A 12,154-nucleotide genomic window follows, 5' to 3' on the forward strand; every position below is an offset into this window, starting at 1 on the left:
AAATAAACAGGTGTGCAATGCTACTCATTACAAGCAGAAGGTAAGAAATGCTTTACTCACAGACTTTGGGCTTGAAATGGTGCATAAGACCTTGAAAGTGTCGGAAAGAAATTTGTGTAGGATGAGCTCGATTAACCAGCAACCGGAAAGCATGTTGACAAGCTTTTCTTCTGTGCAATAACAGTTTTCTGAACTTGTCTTTTTCAATTCGAGTGAAAGTTTCATACACGACAGCTAGCATCTACAAACGAATTAAGTGAAGGAAATATTGTTTTGAAACAATTTGCCTTATGTCTCATTATTTCAAAGGACTGTATTGTTCAAAATACGTTTAATTGCAGTAATATCAGATGAAATAAATTTACTATAAAAAAAATCAACAACAATATGTCTACAATAAGTTGAATTATCCACAGCATTCATATGTAAGTTGTTAGAAATAATGAAATTTATAATTTTCTCTGGTATAAACCTGCTTAAATATAATGGAATTGTAATATAAAAATTTGAAGCCAATATTATTACATGAATAATCACAAAAAATGCAGGAACTGTTATATGTATTTCAAAGTTGATATCAAAGTCTGTAGCTGAATGATGCTATCAACTTGTTATTTGAAAAATTGTGAACAAATGTCTAGAATTCAAAAACAAATGAGCACTAACAATAAATAATAATGAGAATATATATATATATACGTAAAATAATTTTTAAACTTTCACAGTTGCTTAATGTCTCAAAATAATCATCAGATAATACTTCCAAACAACATTTCTATTCAAGCTGTATTAAGAGACTGAAATGCATATAAAACTTTATGTTTTAAAACACAAAAACACACCTAACATCCAAACACATTTCCTCTATTAAGTTACAAAAGAATGTCAAAAAATCTCAAGAAATACAACTTATGATTTTTCACTAATAAATAACTTAGAAAATCAAAGTGCATATACACAAATCCATGATGTATAGGTCTACTACACAAACCAAGTGCTGGTTCAGAGTTATAGCAGCTGAGACAATGTATCTTTTAGTTGCTACATCACTATATAAGTATGTAATTAAATACTTTTTTCAAACCTATATCCTTTCAACAAAGCAGTTCTGTATATACAAGAGAAAGCAGTTTTGAACATAAAATTTCTTTTGACAGGAACAACCACTATAGGAGTAAAAATAATTTTTCTTTTCTACTTTCTTGCCCAATTTTAGATGATGCCAACTTAAGCATTACCAAATATAACAAAGATTTATTCTGCTCCACAAGTGAAAGAAAGAGCAGGCACAAAATATCAAGGTGATAGCTCATCATTCAAAGTTGCAGGGAATTAAAGTTCTCTATTAAAACAACTTTAACATAAATCTCATCTAAGTTCTTTCATTATCAGGCCAGTAATAGAATACACATGATAATCTTAAAGAAGTGCATCCAATACAAACATCTGGTGTGAGAGGTTACATGTTAAACATGTTAGATCAGAATAACCACTGTGTCACTTACTGTAAATTAAAATACAAAAAACAAAATATGCAGATATACCATGTTCATTATGAAGTACAGATGAATGATGAGAAATACAATGAAAAATATAGCTGACCAACGGGAAGCGGCATAAGCAGGCATCATGACATCAGGATAACTACAAAACAACAACAAAAATTTTCTTTTTAATTGTGCACTTTCTTTAACTATTCCATAGTAATCAGATTATATCAAAATTAATCAATATTAATGACCCTTCTTTGATGTACATTTAAACACTACAAATTATCAATTTAATGTCTTCCAAAGTATTCAAAATAATTATTTTATTTACATAATATATGAACCTTATAAAATAATCCAAAATAAATTGAAAGTGCCCTTAACTAAACCAGCAATAATGTACCTAAATAAACTTTGTAATGGTGTCTTTCATTTCTAACAGTGTCATTAGCTGGACCAGCAATACTGTTCCTAGGTCAGCTTTGTACTGGTGTCTTTCATTTGTAACAGTGCCCTTAATTATCATCATCATCAAGTGCCGTGCTTGTAACATAGGCAATCATGCCCCTCCAGCTTTCCCAGTCCCAGACACGTGTGATTACATCAGTCACCTTCTCTTTGTGTAGCCATATTGTTAAACTGTCCAGGATCTTCTCTAGCTGTCTATCTCTGCTTCTTTTCCCCCACACATTTCCCAGTTGTTACCAAGTGTTCCAGCCCCTTTCTACTCATCACATAAACCAAGATGCATGTGAGTTCATCCACCCTTTGACAGGTTTTGTTTTTAGTCTTGCAGGAATCCTTAATTATACCAGCAATACTTTTCCTAGGTCAGATTTGTAATGGTATCTTTTATTTGTAACAGTATCCTTAACTCTCCCAATATGGGATCAGTCAAATCAACCGAGTTCATGACCCAACTTGACCTTTATAGTTTTAATAGTATAATGTCTAATATATTTCGTGTATTTTCATAAAATTTTCCAAGCTTTCAGTAATTACTAGGAGTCATTTGTGGATAAAAAGATCATCATTTTTAATGTTGGTTATTTACAGTTAAGCCCAAAGCTACACAATGGGCTATCTGTGTGGTGCCCACCACAGGTATCAAAAGCCAGTTTTTAGCATTGTAAGTCCACAGACATACCACTGTACCACTGGGGAGCAATTCTTTATGTATTTTCACTAAAAATTTCTCCATGAATATATGGAGTCAAAGTAATTTTTATGTTAAGATTAAAGATACTTTTCTTCATCCGAAAATTATCAAATTTCTTTTGCATAATCTATAAAACCTAATTAAATTTCAAACGTATTTTTCAATAAAACTTTATATTTTATGTTATTTTTTCTATCCTAACTTTATAAAAGGTTGGTCAATTTTAATGACCTTGTAATCACCAAAAAAAAAATTAAAAATAAATCTCAAATGCCCATTTTTTCTTTCTAGAATGACTTCAAATTGTAACATTAAACTACATTTGTTTATCCTAAACAGCTTTAAACATGTAATAGTATGCATTTGTTTTTTTTAATTTTATTATTGTATTGCCTTTTGAACCATTTCTAACTAATAATTCCACCACACAAGTTGTAAATCACTTGGAGAATGTGCAGCTCTCATTACCATATTGAATTACATAACACGAGACACTGGAGAACAAACCTCATGAAGAATTTTTATTATTATTAGTTTTCATTATCTTATCTAATCTAACCTAATAAATTTCTCATTTTTACATTTTAGTTACTTATATAGTAATAAGTAAAAAATACACATGAAAAACAAGAAATATAGTACTTACCTGGTCTCCTTTTCTTAATGCAGACTGTCAATGAAATTTAAGCCTATTTTTTTAAACTAATGGTACTATTACACTAAATAATTTTTATTTAATTAAATGCTCCTAAGAACACAAAATAATAAAATGCACAAAGCAAATAACCTAGTTTATTTGACTTTCTAACTATGCGATAAGAGCCAATAAATATTCAGTTAAGCTTGTTGATTTGTTTTCCATGGGAATAAAGTTTGAACTGTAAGAGAAAGTTAACATTTTCCTAAATTGAAAATGTATTTCCAATAATACTTACCTTATGGAGAGGACATGGAACAATAGTGCTCAACCAAGGACCCAAGATGGGACCACTCATTATTCAGAATTATGAGGAGAAAGTGGACCCTCTTCCACAAACATTGCACTGAATCTGTATTAATCAAACAGAATGGTCACACACACCCCAACCTGATAGTGGAGTATCAAATCTGAAATGGTATTACGAGTAGGTTCCCATCTACGTAGGTGCTGTTCCTATCAAAATCTGGGAAAAACATCCAGGGACCCAGGTAGGAGGGTCCCCAACTTTGCTCACTTCTTCAAGAATGGAGGAATTCACTCAAATATTCTCGAGGAAAAGTTTCTGTCCACCACTCTAGTGACTGGAAACTGGGTGTAGTAAGGACCCCTTAGCTCAACTAGTAGAATCTGGGAAGGTAATGTGTGTCAGGAAGCCCTGAGAAACAGTGTCCTAGAAACAGTGCAATAGGTAAAACAAGTTTCCTAAATTTTTTAAAACAAACCCACACCAATTTATTCAATCCAATGATTAGCATGGATGTGCAGGATCCATTTATGCTTTACTTATGATAGTCCATGAGTGGCAATCCAGCATAGTACAGTAATATCTCCTTCAATGAACAATATACTGATCCGACATTGATCAACAATAATTTTTAAACGTTTTAATTTTAACAAAACTTTATATTTCATATATCATTTTCTCTACCCTAACTCTACATGAAGTTGGTCAATTTTTCTGATCTTGTAACTGCCAAAAAAAAAATCAAAATAAATCTAAATTACCCTTTTCTTTCTAGAATGATTTCAAATTTTAAAATTAAAGAACATTTGTTTATCCTAAATAGCTTTAAACTCATAACAGTATACATCTATTTATACTTAAATTTTATTTTTGTATTACCCTTTGAATCATGACTAACTGATATTTCCAAAATAAATTTGTAAATCCTTGGCATACGTGTAGCTCATATTATCCTATCAAATTACATAATGCACCTAATCTAACCTTGTCTAAAGTGAAAAGTTTCTAATCTTTATATTTTAGTTACTTTTATATCAATAAATAAAGAATACACATGAAAAACAAATAAAGTACTCACCTGGGTCTTCTTTCTTTTTGCTGTTGGCTGTCAATGACACATAACCCTACTTTTTTATAGTAATGGTACAACTGCACTAAATAATTTTTTATTTAATTAAATAATGCACCAAAGAACACAGAATAATCACATGCCTAAAGCAGACAACGTCTCTTACCTATTCCAGTTTTTGTGACATTAAAATTTATAATTTTTATATACCGAAAATGTATTTCTGATGGGTACTTACTTCCTCACACATAAATAGCTCTTCTCCTTGAGTGCTGCTCTCTATATGCAAAAATTTTTTTCACATCCCACAAGCCTTGAAGCTCCCACCAATCTCTGAATTGACTGATTCAAATGTGTCTCACATGCAAATCATAATGCGACAACCCTCCAATGCGAATGCAACATACTTTCTTGACATATGTGACTCCCTCTATTCAATTCTAACAAACTATCACCTCAAGTTTTGGCAGAAAATGGAAGCACCAGTTTTTAATGTGGAGGAAAATTTAACTTCCAATACAGTACGTTACCTCCGCTCACATAAATAGCTAAAATCCCACATTAAAAAGGTGGAGAGACAAGTGCAACGAAAAGAAAGAAGCATCCTTCAAAAGCATCCAAAGAACACCCCCAAAGAGTAGATCCTTGTAGTAGAAGATCATACATAGAAGACTGCACTACTTGTGTACCAGGTACAATCTTCATCCATTATGGAAAGATGTTGCATATATGGGTAGTAAGACAGAGGAGCATAACTAAGTGGGAGAGAACTTTGGCAGGATTTACTAAACTCAATCCCCAAAACATAAAAGTGTGCAAGATGAAAAGGATGTGCCCCTAGGTGTTGAGTGGCTAGGGCATGAAGAACTGTGCATGGCAAGTCAACTACATCCAAAACCCATACCGCTGGAAACCAACATCTATGCAGGGGTAGCAGGGTACCATCAGTAAGTGAACTACAATCAAAAACCCAGCTACCGGGTATCAACATCTACGTGGGGGTAGAACAGAGGATCATACAAATGGCAACTCAACTACAGCCCAAAACCCAGGACACTGGGAACCAACATCCATGTGATGTAGGAAAGAGGATCATACTGTCTTCACCTCAAGTTCATGAAGCTGGAGGTAATCTCGTACCAACCAACCAATTAACCCTATCGCCCCAAGTACCCTTTACTGCGCATGACTCAAGGTTTTAGTGTCTTACATTCAAAATTTTATTAAACTACTTTTTGTTTATGTTATACCAATTAGAATAGCATAAGATAATCCATATCTTAACAGTATACAAGTTTTAAGTTCTTAATTCTAAAAGGAATATATAAAAAATCCAGAATTTCCACAAGTGTAACACATGCCACATTTTGTCTTAGCATGTCATCATCCCTATTTTATCCATCACCCCTCGAAAATTTACGAAATTAAACGTAAAATATTCTCTATAAAATTGTTATTGCTGAAACAGACCATAATTTTTACAGCCTTCAATTTTGTTTGGTTACAGAGCTATCAAAGAGAAAATCAGACCCCTCCTGCCACATCCTCTCCTTCACAATTCGTTGATAGTTCTCTCTTACATTTCATTATATATTACCTATAACCAATAGAAAGTCAAGGTTTTCATCTATCAAATGGCATATTGTATAACATTGTGTTCTGAACAGATAACAGTCAATTTCACTCTGAGTAGCAGCATCGTTCCCTTGGGAAAGTTAACAACTAGCTTGGATGAATTTCTAATGGCTCTTGTCGCATAGTTATAAAGCCAGGAAATTTTTTAAATGTGAATTTGTCTACTTTTTGCATGTTATTAGTTTATATTATTTGGTGTATTATTTAATTAAATAAAAATTGTTAAGTGCTTTACTATAATCACTAAAAAACATCAGGCTTAACTCTCCTCGACAATCGAGAGCAAGAATAAAGAAGATTGTGTAAGTACTTTATTTCTTGTTTTTCACAGTTATTCTTTATTTATTATTAAAAAAGTAACTAAAATTAAAAGTACGGATCTTTTAAGTTATTTAAGACTAGAATAGGTAAAATAAGTAATAATATAATTAAAATGGTTCACGAAGCATGCACGCGAGCAGCTCGTGGGTAATGCAATTCAAAAGCATAACGTGAGCTGCACATTTCCCGAGTGATTTACAACTTATAATGGCACAGATAGCAGTTAGACACGGTTTAAACAGCAATAAAAAAGGCAATAAAACAATAAAACTTAATTATAAATAGATGTATAATGTTACGAACTTAGAGCTACTTAGGATAAAGAATGTAGTTTGATGTTACAATCTGAAGTCATACAAGAAAAAAAAGAAGGTTAATTTAGGTTTATTTAGATTTTTTTTGGTGGTTACAAGGTCGGTTGAATTGACCGATCCCGTTTTGAGATAGGGTAGAGAAAATAACATATAAAGTATAAGAATTTAGTGTAAAAAAAAAAAAAAACGTTTGAAATGCATTTAGGAGGATTGATGGATCATATGCCATACTCCACCAAGGTCCAGAACTCATCCAGTCTGGATTTACAAACAGTTGTCTTTACTCCCCCACCAAGTGGGCAAGGAGAATTCTGCTTATCCATGGAATTAAGGAGAGGATGTGGAGCACTGTCCCACCAAAGATCAAAGATGGGACCGCATCCAATTCGGATTTATGAGGAGATAGTGGACCCCCTGCATGAAAAACATAATACCTGACAGTGTTTATGAGAAGGCCAAGACCCCCCCCCCCAACCGAATAGTATAAGCATCAAATATGGACTGGTTTTACGAGTAGGCTCCTACATAGGTTGGTCCTGCTGCTACCGACATCTGGGAAAAACTTCCGGGGACCCAGGTAGGAGGATTCCCAACTTCACCCTCTTCACCGAGAGTGAAGAAAACTCAACACTCCAAAGGTAAATCCTCTGTCCACCACCCCAACGAGTGGGAAATGGGTGTGGTAAGGACTCCCAAGCTCCACTAGTAGCAGTAATGGGGAAACATAAGCATTGGGGAGTTCTGAGGAACAGGTCTCAGGAGACAGTGCAACAGGTGAAACACATTCTCTAATTTTTAAAAGCAAACTGATCTCGACTGATACAGCTCTGAAATCAGCAGGGACTGGCAAAATCCCCATTAGCTTTACTCATGATAGTCCATAAGTAGCAGTTTATTAGAAATATTATATCACCATCCAGAATTGCATCCAGATGGTCTAATGGAACACCTCATCTCGACAGAGCCCATTGGAACCAGGAACTGATATAAAGGTTGCTAGTGCGGAATTTAAATACAAGCATACCCGACGGGTCAACACTAACCACTGAGTGGGATCCAAAATAAATCAATAGGGATCCTAGAAGAAAAAAGAACAATAGCTGTAAGTCAGATAACACGTTACTCACCACCCTGTTAAAATCTTCAAAGAGAAAACTGCCAGATAGCAAAGGTAATGAGATATGAACATGTCGGGAGAACTCCACATACCAGCCTGCAAAATATCTGTCAAGAATAAGAATGGAAACGATTAAGAGAACCAATGGAAGAGGAGTGGAAGGAGGGGGCCATGAGACACGAAGGGATGAACCTACAGAAGTACCAGTGAAAGTAGAACAGAGTTGAGCAGCCAAAGATGATAAAGAAGACTGCAAACGTGCTGTATCAACTCTGGTATCTAAAAATTCTGGAATTCCAGCAAATAAATAAATAAGGCCGAAGAAAAGGCACTTCATGTAAATCTCGAAGAGCAGAAGAAGATAAGTGAATACTCTCCAAAAATGCATCACGACTCAACAAGTCCCAGCAATAGACCAAGAACAACACCAAGGCAAGTCCTGAAGAGGACAAACGTGTCATAATAATGACCAGTAAACGGCCCAGTCTGTCGTCAAATCTTTGAGGCGATCGGTGATATACTTCAGACAAAAGTTAAAGGGAAGAGAAGTATCTTAAAACAGTAATAAGAGTCAAATGAATCCGCAAAAATTGTGACCTGTTAAGAGAGATAACAGGTTTGTACCTGGCACCCCATAGATCCAACCTTTGAGTTTCCAAATATATATCATCCTGATGATGATACACCAGGGCATGTTGTTTAGATAAATGAGGGGGGTGGGAGGCATAACGACACCCTCACATAATTGTGTTGCAAACCTCCCTGCATGCACAGCAATATCAGGAGAAGGAGATAAAACTAAGTAATCCCCTTGAGAATGATCAGACAACAAAGCAGGGGTAGACTCAAAAGCAAATCGTTGCATCTCCAAAACTTCACAAATATGTGAAACTAACTGCAGAAAAGGGGCAGAAGGTGGCTGATCAGATGAGTCCTTAGGAGAGGAAGCTCTAGTGAAAGAAGGAGCAGGAAACAGCACCTCCCGGAGAGATACCCCTGGGCCGCAGGAAGATCTCAATCTCACCCCGAATCAGGTAATGGACAGATTCCATGGAGAGTGGCTCCCCCCGACTGCTGACCACCACTGGATAACAAAGGAGGAATAGACAAAGGCTGAGTAGCCTCTGTGCTTGAAAGTGTTACATGGGAATTTATATCCAAAAACAAATTTAACGAAATGTATCTCTAAATTACAAAACAAGAAACTAAGAAAAATGTAAATCACAAAACGTAAGTCTGAATGCTCGCGCTTTGACGAGAAAAAGTGATTTTATTATCTGCATACAGTGGTTATATACAGTATCTCATAGAGGTCGTGTGAGGGCCAGTGTAAAATTTTGCAAATTATATATTGCTGAGGGCAGTCGAGTGGGGTATATAACAACTGGAGCAAGCGAACACGATGTTAGGTGGCAAAGATGAAAATAGAAAAATACCTAATAGTGTCAGCAGAGGTATGTATGTTTTGGAATACTTTTTTACGTTTTATATATACATATGAATAACTAAAAAATCACAAATTCCTACATTAATACCATAGAATTCCACTATAATTTAACAAACTTAGGAACTAAAATGTATTTTAGTTTAAAAAAAATGCAATTTCGAGCAGACTAAAGACACACCCTACCTCATTGAAATATTGGTTCAAAAGAAAGTAATGGCACCAAGTCCATTAAAATGGCTGAGAAAGCCACTAGGAGGACATTCTGAGCTTCCGATTGGTTATTCATGTTATACATAGAAGTAAGTGTATATAAGTGAGTGTTTCCAAAAATGGAAAGAGATTGGTGCCATTGTGTTTGATTTATTACATGAGCAATATCTTAGCAACTTAAAAAGGTAAGAGGCTTTTATTTTATATTCTAGCTTGTCAATATTGTAATTTGAGTTTCTAATTTGTTCGAAAACTATAGGACTTAGTATTTTGACTTCACAAACATCTAATTTGAACCAGTGCTGCATTCAACATACCACGTTGACACACAAAAATCGATGTCTATCTTTGTTTTTTTAATATTTGCTTTTAAATTAAGAAAATGAGTAATATATAGTACTCAATTTTGAATTATAATCTACCATTTGATCCCAAACTTATGGACATAAATACATGATATAGTAGTTCAATAAAATTTTGAATGTGAGTCAACAAACGAGATAACATGGCCTTTCACCCATGACCCATGTTGAAAGGGTTAAATAACATCAATTGGAATAAAATAACTGATAAAAGTTTTATGCATGATAAAATGTGTAATATTTAGTGTAAGGAAAGAACTTTTAAAATGTTTGATTTATAATTTAAAAAGATTGTGATTAAGGTAGGGGAAATATATAGTTATAACATGGTAAGCTATGTACATGCAATTTGTTATTGTACTTGTTATACTTTTGGCTTTTACATACAGATTAGTTCAATGTTTATACAATTCTCCAGTCTATTATTTTATAGAAGGGAATGCCTGTTTTGTTTTTTTTGTCTTGTCCAGTATAATCTATATAAATATGATAGGACTGTCTGTTGTCTGTCCATTTAACAACTTTGCAGGATGTGGATGGATCTTCACCAAATTTGGTATGGAGGTTCATTGGGTCCATGGGAAGATACAAACAAATTTTCAGTTTTGCAGTTTTTATGGGTGTTTTTTACCATTACTTTGCCCCACTGATGGATCTTCACCAAATTTGGCATGAAGGTTTGTTGAGTCCATACAAAGATACATGCAACGTTGTGGTTCTCATTTTGTGTTTTGCAGTTTTTATGGGTGTTTTTGATTTAATTACAATTACATATAAGGGAAACAACTTTTCATGTCCTAAGATATCCTTTCACTAATCATGAATTTACACAACTATCATCCAGGGGATGGGTACTCCAGGTAGTAATGGTATAAGTTATGAGTGCTTGAATGAAGTGTTTGAAATAAGTAAAATTCTTTTGATTTAAAAGAATACTGAATATATTTTAATTAAATTTCTTTTTTATTCTGCTAGAATTAAAATTTACATGCACAACTTAGCTTAGGAAGTTAATGAAATTGGTAAAACAAATAATTACATAGAACCTTTATATTAGTATTAATTTAAATATATGATTGTATTTTTCTTTACATTTTACTGATGTATTCTTATAATTGCAGTTTTAATTTTTTGTTGGATGTTTCTGCATTTTATAGTACAAAAATTAACAGTAAATTTTGAATTTTTTATAAAGTTGCATGAAGAACCAAGTCAAATTAAAATGATTAATGTTCCTTGGCAAATATCTGTTAAAAATCTGAGAGTGATGTAACTTCTCTTTTACTCATTTTAGACTAATAATTCTGTAATGTTAAAGCTTTTACTATGTCATAATCCTTTCATTGTAGTTGTGGACAGTTGGTAAGCTGATTGATACAGTAGCAAGTCAGGAAAAATTACCTAATAAAAACAACATTGCTAACATGGAGGTATGTTAAACTTTTGTGGCCATATGCCTTTATTATATGCATAATGTTGTCACTTGGAATTACAGAACATCAGGCATTAAACCAAATTATTTTTAACTGTATGACATAAGACATAATTTACCAAAAATATTCTTTTGCAATAATATAATAGTTTTGAATGATATATAATTAATAATAATTTACTTATTAAAAGTTTAATGAAATTGAAATATCTTAGAAAATGTACCAAGAATAAGCTACTTTGTAAACAAATTGCACCTGAAATTGTAACAATAAACATGTAAACACTTAGTGAATACCACATATATCAGCATTTATAAAGATATCATCCTCCATTTTTTTGTCTTTATAGTGGTTGAAGCTATTTTCTACCAGCAATGGAAGATGTTTTTCCATGGCAGACACTTTAAGTTCTCTCCTTGAGAATGATGTTTTATGTTCTGGAAACTCTATAATTTTAGAATATGTTGCTCCAGGAACTGAATTTCTAGAAACCTTTGGCTCTTATCAAGCATAATCATAAAGCTATTCAAAGTAAACATGTATATATATATATATATATATAGGAATAAAATTATTTTATTTAAACTTGAATGCTATTTATTTTCTAGTAAAATTTAAATTTTGCTACTTAAGATTCTTATGTATTTTTACTT

General features: G+C 33.3%; 1 protein-coding gene and 1 long non-coding RNA gene across 4 annotated transcripts in view; one reads left to right on the forward strand and one right to left on the reverse strand.

The window, feature by feature from the left end:
* Window positions 1–12,154, reverse strand: part of LOC106460613 (two pore calcium channel protein 1-like) — a 91,820-nt gene that overhangs the window by 53,158 nt on the left and 26,508 nt on the right. For all 3 annotated transcript variants that reach the window (XR_002610801.1, XM_022387383.1, XM_022387382.1), the window contains exons 9-10: window positions 1,545–1,644; window positions 61–241 (exon numbers count right to left, since the gene is read on the reverse strand). Coding sequence is in view for 2 of the 3 variants with exons in the window: in XM_022387383.1 (XP_022243091.1) it covers window positions 61–241; window positions 1,545–1,644 (281 nt within the window). In the remaining variant the exon portion in view is untranslated. The remainder of the gene's footprint in view (window positions 1–60; window positions 242–1,544; window positions 1,645–12,154) is intronic.
* LOC111086036 lies at window positions 11,298–12,092 on the forward strand. Its single transcript, XR_002610802.1, has 2 exons — window positions 11,298–11,498; window positions 11,851–12,092. It is a non-coding gene; the product is annotated as an uncharacterized LOC111086036 (long non-coding RNA).

The sequence above is a fragment of the Limulus polyphemus genome, unplaced genomic scaffold (assembly GCF_000517525.1).
Source record: "Limulus polyphemus unplaced genomic scaffold, Limulus_polyphemus-2.1.2 Scaffold804, whole genome shotgun sequence".
Lineage (NCBI taxonomy): Eukaryota > Metazoa > Arthropoda > Merostomata > Xiphosura > Limulidae > Limulus > Limulus polyphemus.